The sequence below is a fragment of the Dermacentor variabilis genome, chromosome 2 (assembly GCF_050947875.1).
Source record: "Dermacentor variabilis isolate Ectoservices chromosome 2, ASM5094787v1, whole genome shotgun sequence".
Lineage (NCBI taxonomy): Eukaryota > Metazoa > Arthropoda > Arachnida > Ixodida > Ixodidae > Dermacentor > Dermacentor variabilis.
Window position 1 is genome coordinate 269,336,195 of NC_134569.1, and position 26,022 is coordinate 269,362,216.

Genomic DNA, 26,022 nt, shown 5'->3' on the forward strand with positions numbered 1-26,022 from the left:
TACGTGCCGGCGGATTGATGTAGGGCGGGTGACGAAGTGAACTGTAATAAAGTTTATGAAACAAGCACACACTAGTAATATGACGTCTACAAGCTACAGATGTTAAACCTGCCTCTACTTTTAATAATGATATACTAATGTTATATGAATAGCACGAATATATGAATCTTGTGGCTCGACTTTGTACTGATTCCAGGGAAATTGTTAGATAACTTTGGTTAGGGCTCCAAATAGCAGAGGCGTATTCTAATTTAGGATAGACAAGTGATTTGTAGGCAAGTAGCTTTAGGTTTTGTGGGGCATGTCATAGATGACGTTATAAGAGTCCAAGGGTTCTGTTAGCAGATGATATGATTTTTGTGATATGTGCGTTCCAGGTTACGTCATGGGAGAATGTTACGCCAAGGTATTTATAAGTGTGAGTTAATTCTACTGTGGCGTGCGAGATTTTGTATGAGAAGAGGAGAGGATTACGTTTTCGGTTAAAAGACACGAGTTTACATTTATTGGGGTTTAGTTCCACGAGCCATTGGTTACACCAGTCCTGTACGCTGTTTAAGTCATTCTGGAGGGCGAGCTGATCAGAGGTGTTGACTGTGCGATAGATGACAGTCGTTGGCAAAAATACGGATGTTACAAGAGACATGCATTGGTAGGTCATTAATGTATATTAAAAATAATAGCGGGCCAAGGACTGATCCTTGCGGGACACCTGATGTTACGGGAAGAGGACTAGAGGCTTGATTATTAACGTAAACATACTGGGTGCGGTTAGCAAGGAATTCACTTATCCACTGTAAAATGTTAGGATGAAGGTTTAACCATGAAAGTTTTAGTAGCAAGCGTTTGTGGGATACAGTCAACGACCGATTTTTCGGACCCTCTAGGGAACGTAAAAACGTCCGAAAATTCAGGCAGTCCGAAAAAATGAATGCATGCAAAAAAACGCATCCTTTTTCTTTTTTTCTCAGATCTAGAGGTAAAGGGCGAGGTAACAGGCTTCCGAAACCCTGCCACAGCATCATTGAAGTGGCTATAAAAAGAGGCGTTCAAAAACTCTGTATGCAGCCGACTGCCGGTTTATTATGCACATGTGCATCGTCGGGCAGCCGGTGTTATTGCTGCAGTGGCTCGAAGAACTTGTTGATTGTTGTTTTGACGGCGTTCCGGTTGCATGCGATCATATTCGCCTCGATCTGAGCAAGGGTCATGTCAGCACTGTACACCGATGAAAGAGTCAACAGTGCTCGCGTCAACTCGGCGCCGTAGGCGGCGCAGGCATTGGCTCCTCATTTTCAACATCGGAGTCATCTGAATCCCCCACAACCTGACGGACTATTTCCTCGTCAGTCAGTTCTTCGCGGAAGTCGAGCTCGTTGTCAGCGTCAACAAACTGTTCAAAAGTTATTTCCGTGGGTATGGAAACCCCAGCAGAGCGGGTAACACTGAACTTAGTGTCACACATTACTTCCCCCTTTCCTTTGGCTTCTGGATTGGATTGGCGTCGCTCGCTACGTGCTTACGCGCGCTTTTCTGAGCGCAGATTGATGTGCGCCTGGTTTCTGCACTAGGCTTTTATACAGTCGCTTTTTCGAGCGCAGATTGGTGTGCGTCTGGTTTGTGCACTGCGCTTTTATACGATCGCTTGTCGCTGCTTTCCTTTTCTCTGGCTTGATTCGTTGCGGCTTGGTGCAGGCGCGCATACTTGGTGTGCGCCTGCTTTTTTTTTGCGCTGGTCTTCGAACACATCGCTCGCTGCTCGCGCTTATATATAAGGAAGTGCTGCGCCGCGGGCGTACCGTGTATGTAAGCGCGCCAGAAAACTGCGCCTTGTTTTCCATTACTTTGTCATGTACCTTAATTACCACTGGGTAGCACCGAGCGATCGCTTCTAACAAACGCAGAAATGAGTCTTTGCAGCGCGTGTGGCCATTAATTGACTCCCACCACAGCCATGTGAGGTGCTACTCCAGCAGCGGTGCAGTTACCCTGCAGCCGGCGGAGAGGGGGTGGCGCTTCAGTTTATTAACTTGCTAGTTTTTGCGTGTGAACGCCCGTGATAGCTTGTGAGGTCGTGCAGGACGAGCTGCTGGTGCGACACCCACTCGGTGGCCCCGAAGGATTGTGCAAATTGATGAATGCCTCCTTCGCGGCAAGCGAAAACACAATCGAGGCGGCCTGATGACGGGCGACAAGGTTCCGCCGAGCCGGCAAAATCACGGCGGCATTGCAGACCTTGGACCATGGGTATTCGGCATGACCTGCGTGACCACCGGGCAGTTCCGACTATTCAAGGTCGACAGACGAGACGCGGCGACGCTAGGCTCCATTATTGCAGCCAACGTTGAACCGGGGACCACCATCCACACTGCAGTGATGAATGGCCCGCATACAACTGCATCCCGAACTTAGTGGATGCTAACGGAGTGGGCCTCAATCTGCAATGGGAAACTAAACCAGACAGCATGAAACTTGTGGAGCCGATCCCGGGCGTTCACACGCAAAAAATGGAAAGTTATTGGCATGCAGAAAGTGAAGCGCCACCTCCTCTCCGCCTGGAGTCGCACCTCACATGGCTGTGTTGGGTAGTGAATTAATGGCCACACGCGCTGCAAAGACTCATTTCTGCGTTTGTTAGAAGCGATCGCTCGGCGCTACCCAGTGTGAAGGTACATGACAAAGTAATGAAAAACAAAGCGCAGTGTTCTGACCCTTTGCTTTTGTATGAATGTTTCCCGGCATTGCTGCGCGCTTACGTACACGGCACGCCAGCGGCGCAGCGTTTTCTTATATATAAGCGCGAGCAACGAGCGATGTGTTCAAAGACCAGCGCAAGAAAGCAGGCGGACACCAAATAAGCGCGCCTGCACCTAGCTGCGCCGAATCAAACCAGAGAAAAGGAAAGCAGCGACAAGCGATCGTATAAAAGCCTCGTGCAATAACCAGACGCACACCAATCTGCGCTCGGAAAAGTGATGGTGTAAATACCTAGTGCAGAAACCAGGCGCGCATCAATCTTCGCTCGGAAAAGCGCGCGCAAGCACGTAGCGAGCCGCGCCAATCCAATCCAGAAGCCAAAGGAGAGGGGGGAAGTAATGTGTGACACTAAGTTCAGTGTTACCGCAGAGCGGACGTCGTTGATCACGTCGTCCGACGGTACTGCTTTCCGCGCTACGATGCCATCGGCGAGGACGACGAAGACGGAGTGGGCGCCATCGAAGGCGAGCGAAATCCTCAAGTTGCGAACAGTGGAGTTCGCTGACGAGCGTCGAAGCACCTAGGCCTAGCGTAGCAGGGCACACTTGACACAACAGCACAACCACACACCACGCTAGCCAAAACGTGGCCTGCGCAAACAAACAAACAAAATGGCGCCGCTCCGGAAACTCTGCCGGAGGCGGAAAAGCGGCGATGAACATAGCCAGCGTGGCCAGACCAAATCGGTGTGTGACGGCTAGATTCGGCTAGTTGTGGTTCAAAGCGGTGATATGCTTCGGCTGCAAGTGGATTTCCTTCGCAAGGACGCTGCGCGAGGAGCCAAAAGACCTTCCGTCCGTCAAAAAGTCCGGAAAATTGGACGGCGGGGGGTTCGAGCGTCCGAAACTTCAGATGTCCTTATACATTGATTCTATGGGGCTCGCGGCGGTACCGCGAAGACGTCCGAAATATCAGGCATGTCCGAAAATTTGGGCGTCCGAAAATTCAGTCGTTGACTGTACTTTGTCAAACGCTTTCGCAAAGTCCAGGAATATTGCATCAGTTTGAAGGTTACAGTCAAGGTTCATATGCAAGTCATGGATGAAAATAGCCAATTGTGTATCACAGGATAGGTTTTTACGGAAGCCATGTTCAGCAGGATGAAAAAAATTAATAGAGTCAAGAAAGTTCATTATGTGGGAATAAATGACATGTTCCATGATTTTGCACGGCACGGTTGTTAAAGAGATGGGGCGGTAGTTAAGGGGTGATTCTTTTTTACCTGATTTGAAGACCAGAACAACCTTACCCAGCTTCCAATTGCTGGGAATGCTACCTGTGGAAAGTGATTGTGCAAAAAGTTTTGATAGATACGGTGCGGAAGCATAGCCAGTATTTTTGAGGAACTTGGGGGTGATTTCATCAGCACCCGCTGAAGATGACATCTTGATATTTGCTATAATACATATAATGCCGTGCGCAGAAAACATGATTGAAGGCATAGGCAAACTTAGGTTGGTAGTTGCGGCAGAAAGTGGCATATTGGTTTCGTGTGTGAAGATGGATGAGAAAGCAGTGTTAAAAATCTTCGCACAGTCAATGTCACTTGTCATCTCGCCAAGTGGGTTAGCTAGTGTGATGATCGGAGCCTGTTGAGGATTTAGTACTTTCCAGAACTTCCTTGGGTTATTTGTTAGGATCTTGGGGAGGTCAGTTTGGAAAAAATCGCGTTTGGCATTATGGATAGATTGCAGGTATGTTGATTCGGCTGTGTAATATTTCTTCCAGGCGCATGCACTTGGGTTGCGTTTTGCTGCACGGACGTCTCTTCTTTTTGTTCTCGAGTGTCTTCAAGAGCTTTGAAAACCATGGTTTGTTGCAACTTACACGAAATGTGATGGTGGGAATAAAATTCGCGGTGAGTTCAGCAATTTTAGTTTTGAAAGTAAGCCAATTATCCTCCAGGGATCGATCATCGAAACCCGTTTCAAAGTTTGGAAGTGACGCCGTCAGGTGATTATTAATTTCTTCGTAATTCCCTCTGTCATAGAGGCAAATTGTTTTGCGGAAAGTTTGACGCGATTCAGGGGTGATGGTGAAAGTAGCGTGTAAAACTTTGTGGTCACTGATTTCGCAGAGGTAAGTGATGATAAACTTTCTGGGTGATTAGTTAGTATAAGGTCAAAGATGTTGGAGGATTCATGCGTGACTCGTGTGGGTTCAGTTACTAACTGGGTGAGATTGAAATTCAAAGAAACGTCAACAAAGTTAGTTATTTCGGTGTTGCCTGTTGGTGTTAGGTTCAGCCAGTCAATGGAGGGGTAATTAAAATCACCAGAAAGAATAATGCGCGCGTTGGGATATTTGCCAGTTATTTGATTCAGACTATCGTTTAACTGTGAAGAAAAGATTGGATTACTGGAGGGGGGTCTGTAGCAGGCACCTAGTATGACGATTTGTGGTACAGAACGACAGATTACCCATAGTATTTCAAGCTCCGATTGGATGTTAATAACAGAACAAGGCAACAGCTGGTTAGTGGCAATAAGAACACCTCCTCCTCGTGAGCTCTTGCGGTCCTTGCGAAAAACGTTAAATTGCGGCAAATCAGCCAAAACTTCCGGATCGGTGACGTCGTCTGTTAGCCACGTTTCTGTTAGTACGAGTATATTGCTGGCAGATGAAGAAACAAGATTACAAATGTGTTCATGCTTTGGGAGGAAGCTACGTATGTTGGTAAAGATAATAGAAAAAGAAAGATTTGGCAGTTTACCGCCAAGGCTTTTACAAGGAAGATTAGTAGCGTGGCGATAAGTCGTATGCTATGAGATTTCATGCACAGATTGTGATGACTCGTCGAATGCATAACGTTTAGTGCCGATACAGTTTTGTAGCGCAAGGAAAATTTAGTGTTAGTAGCTTTGGCAAACTTTACAAGGTGCTTCACTTCTCGGACAGGGCGTGAAAAGTCCCCCCTATGCTGTAATCGGTGCCTTTTAACTTACGGCCGTTTGAAAGAATCAGCTCCTTGGTTATATAAAATGTAAATTTGACTATTATGGTTCGAATGCGGTTAGGAAAATGGTGCCCGAGACGGTGAACCCTTTCAATTTCTTTGGGGTCAATGGATAAGTCTAAGTGATCACGGCACAGGCGGAGGACTGTTTCTTCAGATTCGGATTCGACGAGTTCAACTGGAGACCGGCACAGTGGAACACGTCAAGAATCGCTGAAAGACGGTCTAGATGCGTGTCGAATGTGGGCGAATAAACGATGACGCCGTCCAGATAGCACAAACAGGTGGACCACTTGAACCCCTGAAGCAAAGAGTCCATCATTCGTTCAAAGGTGGCGGACGCGTTACAGAGACCGAAAGGCATCACCTTGAACTGATAAAGGCCGTCAGGGGAAACAAATGCAGTCTTCTCTCAGTCCACGTCATCGATGGATATCTGCCAGTAGCCGGACCGTAAGTCGATAGTAGAAAAAAAGGTAGCACTGTACAGGCAGTCTAGAGCGTCATCAACACGCGGCAAAGGGCACACGTCCTTTTTTGTGATTTTGTTCAGGTGGCGATAATCTACACAAAAGCACCACGTTCCATCCTTCTTTTATACAAGTATGACCGGAGATGTCCAAGGACTACAGGAAGGCTCGATAATGTCCTTTGCAAGCATCTTTTTGACTTCCTGTTGGATAACAGCTCATTCCGACGCAGAAACACGGTATGGACGTCGGTGAATAGGGTTCGCATCGCCAGTATTTATGCAATGGGTCACGATGGATGTTTGACCTTAGGGTCTATTGTCAAAGTCAAAAATATCGCGAGAGCCTTCAAGAACGCGGCAAAGAGCTTCAGCTTGAGCAGGTGTAAGGTTAGAGAAAACCATCTTCTTAATGTCGACGTCAGTACTGTGCGATGACGCCACGGTATGGGCTGAGCTGTAACGATCTTCCACTGTGAATGGCTCAACCTCATCATCCTGCAAAGCGCTAATCATAGCCAAGGATCCCTTGAGGCAGAACTTGCACGGTTAGCACGAAATTGACAAGTGGAAGGCAGGTGTGGTTGCCAGTAATTTTCAGCACAGTGTGCGGCACGGTAACACCATGTGTAAGCATAACGGCCGGAATTGGTGCGGCCACGTAATTGCCGTCAGGTACAGCTGGTGAGGACAACAAGTCAACGTGTGTCACAGAGTGAGGCGGTAGGCGAATAAAATCCATGCAGCTCAGATGGCTTGAGGCGGGTCCACAGGGTCGGCAAGAAGAGGCAAGTTAAGGCGAAGTGAGCCGGCCGAACAGTCAATGAGGGCAGAATGATTGGCAAGAAAATCCAGACCGAGAATGAGTTCATGAGGGCAATGCTCGATGACGGTGAAGAGAACGACGGTGTGTCTCTCAGCAATGGTGAGTCGGGCAGAACACATGTCAGCAATAGTGACAGTCTCTCCGTCAGCGACTTGTACAACTCGGTTCGGGACAGGCGTCAGAACTTTCTTGAGCCGACGGCGAAGAGCAGCGCTCATAATGGACACATGCGCCCTGGTGTCAATCAACGCGCACACAGGAACATTGTCGACGAGAACGTCCAAAAGATTCTTGTTCGTGGGTAAGGAGAAGCAAGGATTTCGTGCCAATGTCGTCAATGCAGCTTCACCTCCAGAAGCTGCACTATCTAGTTTTCCGGTCGGGGGTGCGGCGAGTAGGTCGGAGAAGGAGCATGGCGTGACAGAGGCGAGCGAGATTGGCGGCGGGAGGGAGAAGGCGAGCGGAAGTACCGGGGTCGTGTCAAAGGTGTCGCAGGGTCAGATGATGGAGCGGGCGTAGAAGTGGCTAAGGAAAAGGATACACTAGAGAGACGAAGGGGGTAATCAGGATAATAGGACGTCGGAGAAGTCCAACAGCTGCGGCAGTGGCGAGCGACATGTCCAATGCGTTGGCAGTTAAAACAGATCGGCTTGTCGTCCACGGTTCGCCATTAGGAGGGGTTGTGCTGTCCATAAAAGGAGTAAGAAGAGCGTGGTGGGGACGTGCGTGGAGACAAAGGTTCCGAGCGTACGGAACGAATGGATTGCAGGCCGACGTTGGACAACTCTTGACGGACGACGGCCTGGATCAAGGAGATTGTCACTGGAGAATGATCAGGTAATGGGAATGAAGGGGCCGCCGGTTGTGCCGCTTCAACCTCCCGACGAATGATGCGGGTCAAGTTGTCACATCGCGACGGCTGGTGGAAGAGGTTGTCACAGGATGACGTAGCAGCTGTGTTGGGAAGTCGCGTGATGTGCTGGGATACCCGGCGGCTTTTAGCATGCTCGAGACGGCGGCACTCCTTGAGGATCGTATCGATGCTGGTGACGCTCGTAAACACCAGTAAATTGAAGGCGTCGTCAGCAATGCCTTTGGGGACGTGATTAACCTTATCGTCCTCAGTCATGTTCGGGTCAGCCTTGGCACAAAGGGCCAAGACGACGAGAATGTACGACACGTAGGACTCGGTAGACGTATGTACACGTGTGGCAAGGGCTTTCTTGGCATTGACTTGTCGACCAAACGGATTGCCAAAAGGGTCGCGTAGCTTGTCTTTGAAGAGATCCCAGCTCGAGATCTCCTCTTCGTGAGTCTGGAACCACGCCAACGGAGCTCCGTCGAGGTAGAGAAGCATGTTGGCAAGCATAATAGTCGGATCCCACCTGTGACTGGTGCTGACACGTTCGTATAAGCGAAGCCAGTCGTCAACATCAGGACTGCCGACTCCGTTGAAAACACCAGGATCCCGAGGTGGGGAAACGGCGACGTAGGTCGGGGCTGCAGGCGGAGACGCTTGCGTAGATGAAGCACCGCCAGCAGGAGCCGAAGTTGCATTGTCGCCGTTGCGACAGCTGAGAAGCTCCATGACGGGTACGGGGAACGTCCACCTCCACCAAATTAATGTTACGTGAAGCTGAAGCCAAATACTATTTACAATTTATTTACAGGGAAGCTCACGGAGCACAAAATGGCGACGCTATAACAAACGGGCACACACATTGTTTTCGTCTCCTCAGTGCAGCCACACTGTGGCGGCTGTTCCGTAGCAATATTATAGCACCACATTTTGCCCCAACATAAGCAGACTTCCATCCAGCATTTTTTCAAAAATTGGATTTTTCGAATTTTCTTGGATTTTCAAAATTGGTTCTTTTTATTTAATATTTTTGAACATGAGTTTGAAAAAACTTGTTCATTTACCTACTTTTTTTCTTCTCTTATGTTTTATGTAGGTAAAAAATATTTTGCATAAATGTTGCAAAGAGAACATTCTATGACACTTTTGACAAGTTTGCGTGCAATAGAAATCGCGCCAAGACGCATCAAAGTTACAAAATTTTTCTGATTCGGGCCATGTTTGGAATTTTCTTACATTTTTTTTTTCGGATGGCACAAAAAATGCATGGAGCTAATTTACTGTGAAGTGCATTAAAATGAGCAGAAAAGGTTTGACACAACGTTCTTAGTTTGCATTTCACCGGATTTGAAATCGGAAAATATTGTGGTATGCAGTAGGAAGACACTCACACCAAATATTTTTTCGCCTTGCTGGGAACACCTTTTGCAAATAAAACTTTTGGTTCCGCGCAGTTCGAATTTCCTACATGACATATAAAAAAAACAGTCTCAGAATGGTTTGGGTGTGAGCTAGTCAGTACGGATCATTCATATTTAAAAAAAGACAGGCAAAAGAAAAATATCAAGCAGACACGTATGTTTGATCTCTCGTGCAATCACTCTAGAGCCACAAAAGCAACCATGACAGCAACTTACCAGCTCTTTTGGAACTACTTTGGTCCTCTGAGTAGATACCATTACACACTCACTGATGTGCATAAATTGACATGTGGTGCAGGTTGAGTAACAGGACTAACCATTGCATCTGATCCACTCCCAGGCTCAGTGAGGCAGTAGGCAGCCAGCTGCTCACCAGCGGCCAGGCCGGGTAGGTACTTGCGCTTCTGCTCCTCAGTGCCAAAGAGCAGGATGCCTTTGAAGCCAATCGACTGCACGGCACCACCGAGAAGTGGTCCACAGTTGACACAACACAAAGCCTACCAACTGCATTTTCATCTGCACCAAGGCAAAACTAGCTATGTCATGAGTTCAACCATAATTTACAAAATCCACAATGAACCTGCTTGCTTCAGACATTTCAAGCAACACCTAAACCAAGCCACCTGCATAGAGTGCAATGCCCTCTCTTTAAATGATGACCTGTACTAAGCATCACTAGATACATCCAAGCAGCCAGTTGCGGAAAACAAATATTCTCACAATGCTGTAAAAGTGAAAGTATAGGAGAGATGCGTCCCTCAGAGTAAGAGAACAGCGTCACATAGTAGTGGCATTATGCAGGCTCCCAGGTAGAATAAAAGTGTAGATCAGCAATACTTACTGAACACTTACTGGTGTAGCTGCAAACTAATGTTGTTTTTTCCTGTAATTTCTTTTTATTCTTTTGTTTTGTATTGGCATTGTACCCACCCCCTCGTAATGCCCTCTGGGTCTTGAGGGTATACAAATAAATAAATAAATAAATAAATAAAATGAAATAGCTTATCGGGTGAAGTTGTGGCTGTAAACAAATCAAACAACTCGGTGGCGGTGAAAGCAGCAAGCAAAGGCGTCGAGTTGAATGTTGGACCACTCATTTGTTCTTTATAACTGCCACCAACATCTTTTGAGCATGCACATAAAATGTATCAGATGAGCCATATAGGTAAAAGCATGACAGCTTTCAGGCTGCATGAACGATCAGACATTGCTAGCACATCGCTGTGCTACAACAAAAACACAACAAGAAATTGGTGGCGAAGGTGGCGGTCAGCACAGAGTCCGGTAACGCTAAAAAAACTTCTTCAGGCGCAAGACAAGGACAACTTCCGGTCATGCGTGATGACTTTGGCACTAAAAGGACTTCTTCTTGGGCAAGTTGGTGCTTAGATTTCCTAGGTATACTTTGTGGCGCAAAATACATTTCTTGAAAAGGGACAGAAGAAAGGGAGACAGTGTTCACTGTCTCCCTTTCTTTTGTCCCTTTTCAAGAAATGTATTTTGCGCCACAAAGTATACCTAGAAAACTTTGGCACTGTGTTGCTCCATGAGAAACAACTTCCTAACAGAGTGGCCTGAATCCCAAGGTGACCTCATAGGATTTGAAGTAGCAATGAAGCAGCCTCTCATTCAGACTGCAGAAGGGAAACAGTGTCCATACTACATAACATGGTCACTGGGCACGCACTCTTGGGCACGATGACGTAGGTCATAATGTCGAATATCTGTGTGTTGTTGTTCGACACGTGTTCAGGTGAGCTGGAAGGTCTCCTCAGCACATTGGAGAAAGCTGCAAACGTCTTTGCAGACATCCTGTATGTTGTCAATGAGAGGCAACAGACCTGGGATGAAGTTCTTGTACAATAAGGTGCAGCAGGAGAATACGCGGATGTTTTCGTTTGAGCTAGTTTATGGCTGATGAGCTGCTACTATGCTGGACACTTTGATAGCTTTATATAGTGCAGTGGCACGTTAATAGTGTGCAGTACTAAAACCATGTCGGAAAGCAAGGTTGTGGGATTTTCACCCATGCTCTTGGGACAAAGGTACGACAACACAGTATTGCAAGGGCATTTATTGTGCCTTTTATATACTAATGCTTGCTAGCCGAATTGCTATCCACAAAACATGGCGATGGGCGTGCAACAAATCGCGGAAGTCTGAATCACTGCGACTGGATAGCAAGCGAATGTGTTTGCCCCATGCGGAACACCAACGCCTGGTCACTCGCATTTATGGTCACGTGAACGGTCGTGCGTTCGAACAATCGTGTTTGTCCATTCCAGTGTAGGTCGCGCGAGACGGTCTCGGAGAAGCAGGGATCGGCGCACATGCAAAATGTACGCACCACTTGCAGACCAGGAGCCCAAAAAGGAAGAGCCCTGTCACACTCAACCAACCCCTCCGTGGTAAGGTGGCACTAGCAGCGCCACACTCTCACCATTTCTCGTAATGCGCTGCAGCTCGACTGACCACCGCCGGCACTAAGTTACATGAAGCTGGATTACCAGGAGAAGCGACACATGCGGAAAAAACAACATATCTGGGGACGTGTGAGAGTCGCGCATCCGCACATGGTGCAAAGCTTGTCTTTATTGAGTGCTGTCCAACTCTTAGAGCACCGCAGTAAAGCTAGCTCTGTATATGCAACAGTTTTGCATGGCCTCCAATCATGCGGCGTTCCACTGTTGCTATGTGTTGCCAGAGCGTGGCGTGCTATATCTTGGAGGCTGGGCTTTTCACATGCTAGGATGTCTTTACTTTTCCACAAACAAGTAGAATGTGGTGTGCATGGGCTGAGATGCATGCAACAGTCAAATTTATTCAATTGCATTCACTTAAGGTTTCAAGGATAGAGAATCAAGGTCCAACTGCAAGACAGTTATTGCCATCAGTTCTTCGAGCCAACAGTATTTGACAACAGCCACCATAAACAATCGGGGAAGTAATAAATATACGGCAAAACCTCGTTAATTCAGATTCCACGGAACTAAAAAAAATGTCAGAATTACCCAAATGTTGAATTATCGAGAGTATCAAGAAAACAAACAAATGCTTACGACAGCAACATGCTTTTGTTTACTGAAGAAATCGGCAAGTCCAGTTTATATTTTCTACAATAGCAGTGCAGAAGCTGCAATTCTCATCATCTCATGACTGAGTAGTGCTCGGAGTGGCAAAGGCCTCGCTACTTACTTCACAGCGCTGTTGCAGTGCACGTCTCCAACCTGACATGCTTTTTACTAATGTGCAAAGATCTCGGTTATTTTTTCACCAATTAGCTGGTCGCCAACAGATCGCGACAAAGCAGTGCTCTTCATCCCCGACAGGTTTCGCCGTGCCTGTGACATTACACATGCAGCCATTGAGCTAAGCCAAATGAAAATACTGTTTGCCACAAATGCTGCACATGAAACTATGGTCACTATCAACACGATCACGAATGGCGACTATGCATCTAAAGGCACACGTCCGCATGCACCCAGTCAAAATGAAAGTATAGTTTGTCGTAACCACTGCGATCGATACTGTGGCCGATATCGACGCAATCATAAATGGCGACTATGTAGTTATGAAGGGAAGGCACGTGGATGACATGGCCAGGGTCGCAATAAAACTACTCTTTGTTGCAACCACTGCGGACTAAATTGCGGCTGCTATCGACGCAATCATGGATGGCAACTATATGCAGTTATGAAGGCATGGAGTTGACGAGGTGTCGTGCGTGGTGATAAATGCAAGAATAACAGCTATAAAGTCAAAAATAGGCACGATGCGTTTCTGCCCACGAATGATTTCTGCTCATGACTATGGCACTGCAGACTCCACCGCCTCATTTCGCTTAGATGCTAGCGCCACTTTTGCGTCACACATTTGTGGCCCTCAGCAAGCTCCCAGAGTTGCCCAAATTAACTGGTGTGCAGCGAAATACGTCCGAATTAATGAGTTTGCTTCCATTAAATAACGCATACACCTGCTGGGACCACAGGACTTTTACTGTGGTACATTCCTACTGTCTGTGCCACTTCCCTCTGTGAAGACCAAACTGCCTCCCCACCATCCTCTCATGCACCAGATGTGTGGCATTCAGTAGTTGCGTTATTATACAACCTAGATGGCGCTAGGCACGCATCTTATCACGTCAGCTGATGCATGCATTTGTATACATATGCTCATCACAGACTAATAAAGAAGAGTTTTGTTCGAGGTACGCCTGGGCAGTTCGCACTTCGCGGTTCTCCGGCACCCACAGCGTAGTCGGGCAGGGCACGACAGCAGGTACAACAGTTGGCGACGAGGGTTGAAATGACCGAAAGCAGAAGAAATGAGCCTACATCAGCCACCCAAGTTCCTGCTGACGCCCGGGAAGCCTGCCATTCCTTGGACGCATTCTTTGGCCTTTTCAAGAATTATCTCCTGGCATCAGGGAGCGACACCCACCCAACTGCGCATCGTAAAGCTTACTACTGCACTGTTTGGGTACTGAAGGACAATGCTTGTACTACGCATTGCCAAAGAAGAAACCGTTGATGCCGCATGCACAGGAAAAAGATAAAGGCGGCACGAGCGACGAGTACGATGCAGCAGTGGCTACATTGGATGTTTACTTCACTTCTAAAACGAACGTCATCATGGAGTGGCATAGGTTCAGGCAGCGCATCCAACTGCCTGGGGAGACCGCAGCAGTGTTCGTCATGGCATTGAGCGAGCTGGCATTGAGTTACGACTTCGGTGAGCAAATTGACGATTTCAATCGTGACCAACTTGCAGCAAAAATGAGAAACCATGTTCTTCAGAAATGCCTACTTCTAGAAAGCACTTCGCCTACTCTTGAACGTGCGCTGGCTACTGCGAACAATATTGAAGAACCTATGAAATACTCGCTTAAGCTGGAGTCATCGGCTGCGAGCATTCAAAAGGTGCAAAAATGTCTGATTCCATCTCGTACAGAATCCCAATTACTGCTACAGCAGCAGCACAAGTCTTGTTTTCATTGTGGGTCTTCGCAGTATCTTGCAGGTAAAAAGAAATGCAAGGCGCAGAATAAAATATGCAGCAAATGCAGTGAACAAGGACATTTTCAGCGTGTCTGTAAGAGCGGCCTGCCAAACGAGCGGGCCTTCGCGGTCCGAGAAGTCGATACCTGCAGTACATCCGGTGATCTCAATGTCTTGTTTCTCTCGCGGTCGAGCAAAGCAGGAACACACATCTAAGTCCTCATGCAAGATGTACCCGTACATTTCCTCATAGACACGGGCTCTGCTGTCTCGATTCTGTCCACCTGTATTCTGTATTCAAGGTTGAAATGCCTTTCCATGCAGCCGACGTCAGCTTCACTTTACGGTTTTTCTAGGCGCAGGATAAGCACAGAGGAGTGTTTGACAGCACCAGTTGTCTTCCAGGGTTGACATGCCGACATACTTTTCTACATCGTCAATGATGCCACTGACATCCTCGGCATCGATGCCATCCAAGTACAGCAGCTGCACATCAACGGTATGTCATTGCAATGCACCCACATTATGCAAGCGCCACAAGGCCTTGATCCAGAACTTTTTTGTCAATTTTTGCACTTGTTTGATGGAAAGTTAGGTCTGGCAAAAAATTTTATTCATAAGGTCAAGATAAGAGAAGGAATCACGCCTGTCGCTGCTAAGTTACGGAGCATGCCATTTTTGGTGCGAGATCCGGTAAGTGAAGAGCTGCAGCGCCTTGAGCATGATGTCACAGAAAAGGTTGATGCATCTGAATGGGTATCACCAATTGTAGTAGTTGCAAAGAAAAACAGCAAGATAAGAATTTATGTCGACCTGTGCGTACCAAACAAAGCGATTGTTGTTGACAAATTTCCACTGCCACACATGGAAGAACTATTGCACAAACTTCACGGTGCAAGGTATTTTTCCATGACTGATTTAGCAGCTGCCTATCACCAAGTCCTGCTAAGTCCTGAAAGCAGAGAATTGACTACTTTCATCACCGATAGTGGATTATACAGATTCAAAAAAGCCTGCTTTGGCCTTGCGTTGGCACCGTTTGCCTTTCAGAAAATGATGGTCACTATTTCGTAGAACTGCTAAAGCACTTTGTGCTACATCGTTGATGTCCTTGTGTATGGAAGCACACGTAAGGAACACTACGAGAATGTGAAACAAGTCTTTCACTTGATTGCAAAGTCTGGATTGAAGCTTAAAGACGAATTCATTTTCAGTGTACAAGAAATAGACTTCCATGGTCGCAGGATCAGTCACAAGGGGATACGCCCTTTACAAAGTAACATTAACGCCATCGAGGCTGCACTGGCACCAATAGATATTGGTGCTTTTAGTTCAGTTTCAGTTTATTATTCTTTAAATACGATGAATTGGTAAGAGACAATATACAGACGAGGGTCCCAAAGTCAAAGACTGCAACGGGACCCTCGGTTAATAAGAACACTGTAGAGATGTATTAAAGAAGAGCAAGCTAACAAAAACAAACAAACACAATTGCAAAAATACAACATAGAAAAACAAGTTCAATGAAAACAAATCGAATGTATACAAGCCTATAGTGCATAAAAAAAGAACAGTCAATACATACAAATGATAAATGTAGAGTAATGAATGACGTAAACTTACTTACACATATAAAACAGCTTAAGGGCATGACTAAATGTATGAAAGGATGAAGATTTAATGCTGACGGGTAAACCATTCCACAGTTTTATAGCAGCGAATGATGATGTCATTTTTTCATAGTTAGAATGAACCATAGACAGTAGAAAATTGGAGTTACACACAAACTTTATGCTCCTTCTTGGGCATGATGGGCTATTACGCCAAGTTTGTGCCTGAGTATGCTTGTCGAGCCTCTTCACAAGTTGCTGCGTAAGAATACCCCATTGACTTGGAATGATGCAAGACAAGTTTGTTTCGAGCAGCTGAAAACTTCCTGGGCTACAAGGTCTTTACAGATACAGTCGACTCCCGATAATTCGAAGCCGCTTAATTGGAATTTTCGGTTAATTAGAAGTGAAGTGCTGGTCCCGTCAGTTTTGCATGTAATCCTATAGAAGAAATCACTCGATAATTCGAAGTCCTCATCCTGTAATATTGTTTAATTGGAAGTTAATTTTCAGCCGGGATCCTCGAGGTGACCGTCATTCTTTGGTAGAATGTGCAATTTTTCAAGTGTTGTAACAGCTCCGTGCTCCGCGTTGGTGTCATCGCAACCGCAGCCGCCCGCAACGCCATCCTTCTTGGAGTGGCGCGATTATTCATTGCTACGGCTGCCGTGGCCTCCGCGATCAACTCCGGTGGGAGGCGAAGCGGCTCCCGCCGGAGTTGATTGCGGAGGCCACGCGGGTGCCATAGGTGCACGCAGCGCTGCATACTGGCAGTGGCGAGATTGTGCGAGATTAGTCTTGCAGCGTGCGTAGCGTATGTCGAGCGCCTTTGTGCGGGAAGCTCGTAGGCTAGGTTGTTCCACGAGTGATTCGGAATTGACTGTACCTAGTCGCGCAGTTTATAGCCATGGCAAACCGTGGCTCTTATCGCACGCTCGACCTGGCAACGAAAGTCGAGGTTTTGAAGGAAGTTGAGAAGGGACCGCCAAACAAGACATAGCGCGGAAGTACGGGACCAAGCCGAACACGCTCTCTAACTACATCAAGAACAAGCGCACAATAATGGATGCATTTGAGAACGACAAGTTCAAGACTTCTCGGAAGCGAATGCGCACCGGCGCTTACCCAGAGTTGGAGAAGGCTCTGCTGGTTTGGATTAGGGAGGCCAGGAGCAACAAACTTCCTCTCAGCGGAGACATCGTTGCGATGAAAGCCCGAACACTTGCAGCAATGTTGGGGATCTATGACTTCGTTTCGTCAGATGGATTGCTGACGCGCTTTAAAGATCGCCATGACCTGGTTTTCAAGAGCGTGTGTGGTGAAAAGGCGTCCGTTAACCAGGAAACATGCGCCACGTGGAAGGACGGAAAGCTGCGTGAATATCTCGCCGAATACAGACCGGAAGACATCTTCAATGCAGATGAGACTGCACTCTTCTATCGGCTTCTACCAGAGAAGACCCTGACATTCAAGGATGACGACTGTGCTGGGGGCAAACGCAGCAAGGAGAGAGTGTCGGTGCTGATCGCGGCAAATATGACTGGCACGGAACGATGTCGGTTACTTGTGATCGGGAAAGCCGCGAAGCCGAGATGTTTTAAAGGCGTGAAGACGCTGCCTGTGGACTATGAGGCGAACAAAAAAGCGTTGATGACGGCCGAAATCTTCAAGAGCTGGATAAGAAAATTGGACCGCAAGTTTGCTGCTTCGAACCGCAAGGTGTTGTTCCTTGTCGATCACTGCAGTGCTCACGTGAATGTGCCAGCCTTGAGTGCAATACGCCTCGCATTTTTGACTGCAAACACAACGGCTGTTTTGCAGCCAATGGACCAAGGCATCATCAAGAATGTTAAAGTCCTGTACAAGCAGCACCTCCTCGAGCGCATGATTTTGTGTATGGATAGCTCCACAAAGTACGAGGTGAGCCTGCTTAGTGCCATCCACATGTTGGCACGAGCATGGGATCGTGTGAAGCAAGAAACAATCGCAAACTGCTTCAGGGCTTGCGGTTTTGTGGCAGCTTCTTCGGAGGATGCCTCTGAAATTTCAGCGGAGAAAGCGTCAACAAGCGAGCTTAACGGCACTGATTTTGGTGATGCTCTAGGGGACGTCAATTTTGAAGATTACGTCGCCGTAGACAAGGCGGTCGAAACGTGCGGTGCGCTGACGGATAGCGAAATTGTAGAGATTATTCGGCCCCAGGAAGCGACCCAGGAAAGCGACGATGACGTTGAAGGCGAGCCGCAACCTAAGGCTGCCGATGTAGCTGCGGGCCTTGCTCTCGCGGAGCGCTTCTTTGCCGCTGAAGGTAACGCGGAAGAAGCGTTCCGCCACATCTACAGCCTGCAGAACTTTCTTTAAGCAGCGCGATTCAGCAAGAAGAAGCAAAGCAAGATGACCGACTATTTTTCTTAGAGAAAATACTCGATTTTGCCACAAATAAAGTGCTGTTTTTTGTGTTTTGTGCTTAATTGGAAGTTCGTTTATTTCAAAGTTTCTTGCGGTCCCCGTGAACTTCGTATTAACGGGAGTAGACTGTATTTGATCTTGCGGGTGACATTATTGTCACTACAGATGCCTCGTCTATTGGTTTGGGAGCAGTGCTGCAGCAGACAAGAAATGATGAGCTTGTAACGATTGCTTTTGCTTCTCACAGGCTTGCCGGCCCTAGCTTGTTTGTGGGCATGCGAACATTGGAGAGTATACCTTTGGGGTCGCCCATTCACATTGTGCACCAACCACTAGGCTCTGGTCACAATCTTGAGTACAAAAGGAGTAGGTCAACTTCTGTTCCGGATTGCAAGGTGGCACGCCAGGCTGATGGCATACAACTTTACTATTGAATTCCAGAAGGGTGACAGGAATACTGTTGCTGATGCTCTTTCAAGGATGGCCCTCCCAGGTCTTGTGGAGGAGGAAAAGAGAAAGGAGAGCGTTTGTGTTGCCTCAACTTGCGTTACTCATGCGGAGTTTTTCGTTCAAACAATGCAGGACCCTCTGCTTCAAACAGCCATAAAGTGAGCGACGTCGGGATGGCCTGCAGTGAAGATGTTGCCTCCCAAGGTAGTTTCGTTCTACCGGGTGCGGACTGAGCTCTCAGTCGTTGGAGACCTCCTGCTTCATGGATACAAACTCGTACCATCGTCCCTTGTAGCACGGCTTCTTGTCACAGCCCACGAGTCCCATCAGGGAATAACAAGGTCAAAGCAGCGACTCCGTGAACAATACTGGTGGCCTGCTATGTGCAAGCAGGTAGAACAATTGATTGCACCTTGCGGGGTATGCTAATCAGTTGACAGGTCTGCAAAACCGGTGACACCACCCCTGCAGTCAGTTGCATTCCCATCGGCACCATGGCAGAAGCTAGGAATCGATATCGTGAGCCTTTTTTCCAATGTGCCTGCAGACTGCTGTTTCACCATTACAGTCATTATTTCAGCAAGTGGCCAGAGGTTTGTTTCTCGGCGAAAGTGACTACCGCAACAGTGATCTCCTTTCTGCGAAGCATCTTCAGCAGGGAAGGATATCCTGACGAGATTGTGAGTGACCACGGTCTTCCATTTACAGTCTGAGTTTGACAGTTTTCTTACGGAATGCGGCATCCCCCATGCATATTCGGCAGTCTACCATCCGCAAGCCAACGGTCAAATAGAAAGGTTTAATCAGGTACTCAAAGAGTACGTTCAAGTCTGTACATGGGAGCGTCAGCCTTTGAAGGAAGCTATTACCGACTACCTCAGAGTCTACCGTTTCAAGCCGCATGCCACAACAGGTGCGAAGCCTTCCGCCGTTCTTCACGGCCATCATCCCAGAACAAAACTTGATCTTGTAGGAAGGCCAGGTGATCATATTTTCCAATACCCGCACACAGTGATGAAAGCCGTCCCCAGCAGTGTAGCACAAAAGCAACAAGCAAGTAAGTCCTACATTGACCGGTGACAAGCTGCGAAGCATTCTCCATTAACAACGGGTCAATCGGTTCGAGTCGGGTTTCCAGGTCATGTGCCTAAGGGCGCTTTGACCTACTCAAGCCCATTCACCATTGTTGACCAATGTGGCCAAGACACCTACAAGCTTAATGATGGCTGCACTTGGAATCAGGATCGGCTGGTACTGTAATGATTGGGGTCGGGCAGGAAATAGATGGTAGCTGGCCCATGCCGTCGTCCAACTCATCCACGCTGAGTGAGGATGTTGTTGAAGAGAGAGATTTGTTCTCATTGAGAACGTGGAACATGGGATTTATTTACAGTATCTACATGAGAATGTTACAGTTGATCAGTCTAGCATGACTGAAAAAGGAATGCACACTCAGTAGTCGCGCAACCGCTGCTTATAAACCCTCTGTGCTCCCTAGATCCCTAGGGGAGGGAAAACAACCGTTCACTATCGACCAATTCAGAGTGTCCAAAGTCATCATAGCCGACCTGCCGTTGAAGGGAAGCGTTTACACACTGACTTCCACACAGGTTTCACTGACCATACCAAGGTGAGAGGGTTCTCACAGACATGGTGCTGCCCCGAGCAGGTGCCTCTTTATCCCAGAGTTGACTCCGAAGACAGTGGCTGCCACATCTGTCCATTGACTGACGACTTCTAAGCTGCATGAGACGGCATCGCAAAACATCTTCCTGGAGCTTCCCTGCTCCAAACGGACTGTGATGGTGTCGGTGTACACACTAACAATAATTGCTCCGCCGACTGCGTCTAGAGATCTTGGCGTCGTTCGGTTGAGGACGCGGCGCATTGTGGTCCTTACAAAGTGAGTCATCGCAGCAGACATGATGGCGCCAATGAGCTGGGGACTGACATATTGTCGTCCTTTCAAAGCGAGTCGCCGCCGTAGACATGCCAGCGCCTTTCCAACGGTCACTTCCCCGAAGATCACCAGTCACGCAGCTGCGGTGGGCTGGGAGAATTTTGTAGCTCGGTACCTCTGCAGGCCGTTCGTAACAGCTCCTCCATGGCCTGGAAAACCTCGACTGGCCAGTGCTGACAAACGCTGGGCAGGAAGAGAATGGCTGGTGGCTAGGGGGATGCCTTGGCTTGCAGCGATCAGCTGAGAAATGATGACACCGCCCCAAAACGTTCAACAAGGACAGGCAACTGTAAAACGAACCCCACAACACGGCTCTGCGCCAAGATGACGTATCTTGGATCTCACTTTAGGCCCATTAGGCTTTAAAAAAAAAACATAAGTGCAGAAACAACAAATGCCGCATTTTGCTACGCCAATTTCTGAAGGAATTTCGTGCTGACAAATTGAGCAATCACGGAGGGAGTCCTGCTAAATGAGACGGGATCTTCTTGGCTTAACAAAATTAACAATAACAACCAAAAAATTTAGGCGGTATCCCTAAATGCAGAATTCAAATTAGCCTGCTCAAACCATCTGCATTGCTCTGCAACTTTCCCTTCTTATATCTAACGGAGCAGTTGTACTCTTGGAGAGTGAGACTCCATCGAAGCAAGCGGCCATTTTTGTGTGACATTTGATTGAGCCACGTCAGAGGACAGTGGTCGGTCTCGAAGATGAACTTCGCTCCGTACAAGCAACACAACTTCTGGGCGGCCCAAACTAAACAACCGCATTCCTTCTCTGAAGCGCTGTAGGCTTCCTCTCTTACATTTAGTTTACGGCTGGCATAAAGGATAGGATGCTCCTCGTTATCGTCGCCGACCTGACTAAGTACCACGCCCACAATTCTGTCGCTTGCGTCGCATTGAACTATAAATTCCTTTGTGTAGTCTGGCGTGCGAAGCACAGGACGAGAAACCAATAGCATTTTCAAACTTTGGAAAGCGTTCTCTTTGTCCTTAGCCCAGTGTACGCTACTTGGTGCTCCCTTTCGGAGGGCGCCCGTTAATGGACTTGTCATTTGCGAGTAATTCGGAATGTACCGTTGATAGTACCCCACATGTCCCAAAAATGAACGAAGGTCTGTTTTCGTGCACGGCTAAGAAAATTCTCCCATCGTAGCTGTTTTCAGCTCGGCCGGCCATCTCGTGCCCTGGCCGCCAACATGGCCCAGATAAGTAACCTCAAACCTACACTTTTCCGCCTTCATCGTTAAGCCGGCTTCCCTCAACCGTGAGAACACCTGTTTGAGGTGCGATACATGCTTTTCCCAGCTGTCCGCGTATATTGCTACATCATCAAGATACGGCAATGCGAACTGCTGCAAGTCTTTATGACAATATCCATTAACTCAGAGAAGCTAAATGGCGCCTTCTTCAGCCCGAAGCTGAGGGCGAGAGGGCGAAAAGTGCCTACAGGTGATAAATGTGCCATAGCGGTTGGCACTTTCCGAAAGGGGAACTTTCCGATATCCCCGCATGAGATCTATAGTTGAAATGTATTTAGCAGCACTAACTCTTTCTATTCGTTCCTCAATATTGGGCATCAGGTACAGCTGATCCCTAGTGATGGCATTTAACTTCCTGTAATCAACACATGGACTAGGGTCCTTATTAGGGCTTTCCACAAGCATTAGCGGTGACGTGTAGTCACACTCAGAAGCCACGCAACCGCTGCTTATAAACACTCTGCCCTCCCTAGATCCCTAGGTGAGAGAAAACAGATGTTCACCGTCGACGAATTCGGAGCGTCGAAAGTCATCGTAGCCAACCCGCCTTTGAGGGAGAGGGTTCCGGAACTGAGGCATTCGACAAAGCAAAGAAGACTCACTTCGGCGCAGGTTTCACTGACCATACCAAGGTGAGAGGGTTCTCGCAGACACAGTACTGCCCCAAGCAGGCGCCTCTTAATCCCAGTCGACTCAGCAGACAGTGGCCGCCGCGTCTGTCCATTGAGTGACGACTTCTACGCTGTGTTAGATGGCTCTGCAAAACATCTTCCCGGAGCTCCCCCGCTCCAAACAGACCGTGACGGTGTCGGCGTACACACTAACAATATTTGCTCTGCCAACTACGCCTAGACATCTCGGCGTCGGTCGCTTGGGGACGCGGCGCATTGTGGTCCTTACAAAGTGAGTCGTCACAGCAGACATGGTGGTGCCAACGGGCTGGAGACTGAAATATTGTCGTCTTTTCAAAGCGAGTCGCCGCCACAGGCATGCCGGTGCCTTTCCGACGGTCGCTTCCCCGAAGATCGCCAGCCGCACAGCACAGCGGATACAAGATGCACAGCATAATTTCACACCGATAGTTCACTGTTACGGTGCCAGTGAAAACGCACCTGGTGTGCTCCAAGCGTGATGCCCAGTGCCAGGTCATACTGGCCGATGGTCTCGCTCAGGCGTGCCGTCTGGCAGTTGGTGGCCCCAATGCCTCCCAGCTCGGGAGGCACTTGCATGCCAAAGCCTCCCATTGCCTTCAGCGCCTGCATCGTCTCGTCCGCAATGCGTTCGTTGGCATCGTTCGCGTCGGCATTGTTCACCTCCTGCATGGACCCACAGCACATCTTGCCCTCATTTGGAAAGGACTCAGAAACTGATCCTTTCTGGCGAGGCTTACACCTTAAGGCCCTACTGGCAAAACTAAAATATTCTCACACAATGAACAGGATTCCTGAAATTAAGGTTTCTTGTCTGCGTGTTCATCGTTTTCATAAATGCTCTATTATAAGATAATGCGACTCGAAAGTCACACGTGATTAAAATTTACTTCAACTCCACTCACACAAGCTCTGACCCTGAAGAAGGTGTGGCCAATGACCAAATGAAGGTGAAAAACAGACATTTCAAAGCCCGTAGGCACTCCAGAACATCTCTGTTTTCCACATCGACTTAGTCAGTGACTCCAACTTCTTTATCATCATTTCACCTGATCAGAAGAACTTTAATCGAACCCTGGACTAAAGTTCTGACCCAAAACCATGTGAACACATTGACGTACGGGCTCAGACTCACGAGCGGGCCAGACTGAGCGAGTCCACTCTCGAGGGAGTTGACTACCCCACGGTGATCTATAAAATATGATTTAAACATGCATTTAACAGCTAAGAAGGTTGCTGTGTTCCCTTTAAGCATTCAAGCTTGGGCCAAACCACTTGGTGCACTTGTCATGGCACTCTTTTCAAGGAGCGCGTGACTCTTCAGCAGACCGTGCCAGAAGGTGTGGCCCACTCACCGTCAGAAACCTGTTGAGCGGGTCCAACAGCATCCCCAGTGTCTCTGTCTGGTCAGCTGTCAGCACTGCGCAGGAAAAGCAGCATGGATACACAAGCTTATGCAACAGTGTTGCCAACTGCAATGCAACAGTCCTGTCTAAGTCCCCACAATTCCCACTTCTTTCTTTCTTTTTGTGGCACGTAGACTTGATGCTACTGATGCAAAACTCAAAACTATTGGTAAATTGACTATCGATACTTGTTAAACCGTAGTTAGCCAGAGCTCGGAGAAAGTACGCACTAAATGGTAGTACTGCTTAAAAGAAATAACATGAGATCGGCCACTTACTTGTCAAAAACGGAACTCAGAGTGAGTGCGATGAAAGGGAAAGAAACATGCAGTATTTATTCACTTCACGTGACAAAAGTGTTATTTTTGTTTCATGCTGCAGTGGCCTACCAGCAACTATAGCGGCCTCAAACTTACTGATGCTGCGAACCAGCTTTTCAGCCAGCCCCCTCTTCTCAGCAAACACTTGCATGGCAGATCCTCGTTGGCTTTGCATGTTCTCCATGCACACGGGCGTTAGCGCTGCAGAATTTGTGGGGCGCCTTCTTCATTGCGGGGTGCTGTTCTCATCGCGACGGTTACGAGGCTCATGTAACGCGCAGCTTTTGCCATTGTCGGGCCTGAATCGCCCATGCTGTTGCTTTCCATGTCGTCCTCATCACTGTCGCTAGTCGACACTACGACAACAACAGAGCCAACAATGGCAAAAAGTAAAACCTCGTAGCCGACATCTCTTTGCGGTCGCAGCAGCGCTGCTGAGCAACTTTTTCGCATTCCATTCTGCCTTTTTCATTTTCCTGTGCTGCCCTCTGCCGCCCGCTGCTGGAAACGTTTTGGAAGGGTGCTGGGGCTTTCGCCGGTTGATTTTTGTACCTGCGCCACGGACCAAGAAACATTTAGGAGTGGAAACTCCGCTGTTTGCAGCGACCAGAAAAGGTCACAAGCCCGCGGAGTTGTTATCGTGCTGGCGGTGCCTGGCAGCCTGGAAAGAAATTACCGCCGTTGAGAGCGCGCCGGAGCAACGCCGGAGCTGCCTGCCCGGGCGCTGCATTTTTTTTTTTTCCGGTGCGGCTTCTACGACGCGCCGCATGCAGCCGCCACTGTATACGGCCCCGTCGGCGCATACAACAATTGTGACCTTATCTGGTCACCCGAGCTTGCTCGCGCTGACAGGAGTTTCACCTCCTAAATGTCTTACTCCATGACCTGCGCCCATGTTGGGTATGTGTCAGTTGCGCGTTTCGTGGATCGCAAATCATTATTAATGGCTTCTCCAGGGCAGAATGTCATTCCTTGAAGCCATCAAGCACTCAATGACTACTGGGTGAGCAGGCTAGAGAGCGCTGTTCTGCAAAAAGTGTGGGCGATAAAGGCACGCTGCGCTCCATTTGTTGTCGCTGATTTCTGCACTTGGAGCTAGAGTGTTGTATTCTTTTTAGGCATTATTTTGACATTTCACATATTCAAGAAGTCTTCGAGCGCAGCCTTCAACGCCAGATTTATCAAAGCGATACACTTGTTTACATGGACATCTGCACACGCAGATCACTTTTAGCATCAAATATAGAGGCAAAGGTGCCTCAGGGATATAAAATTACGTCAACACGTAGCAAAAAATACATATCTGCACATATGTGCCGTGTTGTTCCACCCCGAGACGAGCCAATATGAGTGGCCGAACCACTCAAACATGGCAACTGTGATCCATATAACGTATAACGGGCTAATTTATTTCTGATTCTCGCCTTTCTTTAACTCTATCATACTTACTGCTTGCGCATGCCATAAAACATTATTAGAGAAAACTGCTCAAATAAATTAAGGGCTCACTATAGGCCTGCCGTGTTGTTGTTTCGCGAAAACGTGGATACCATCACTGACACCGTTGGTATAACTGAGTGAGACGGTTGTTTATGCTGCTGTATATCAACTCCATCCTCCATCGTCCCTCTTTTCTTGTTTGACGCAGAGGTAAACAGCACCTCT

At 47.9% G+C, this 26,022-nt stretch overlaps 1 protein-coding gene across 8 annotated transcripts in view; it reads right to left on the reverse strand.

The window, feature by feature from the left end:
* LOC142573293 (very long-chain specific acyl-CoA dehydrogenase, mitochondrial-like) overlaps positions 1-26,022 on the reverse strand; it is a 291,200-nt gene that overhangs the window by 152,806 nt on the left and 112,372 nt on the right. For 7 of the 8 annotated variants that reach the window (XM_075682934.1, XM_075682931.1, XM_075682932.1 and 4 more), the window contains 3 exons: positions 23,987-24,051; positions 23,094-23,297; positions 9,606-9,737 (listed from right to left, as the gene is read on the reverse strand). In XM_075682934.1, the coding sequence (XP_075539049.1) occupies positions 9,606-9,737; positions 23,094-23,297; positions 23,987-24,051 (401 nt within the window). The remainder of the gene's footprint in view (positions 1-9,605; positions 9,738-23,093; positions 23,298-23,986; positions 24,052-26,022) is intronic. The other variant, XM_075682933.1, reaches the window with a different exon arrangement.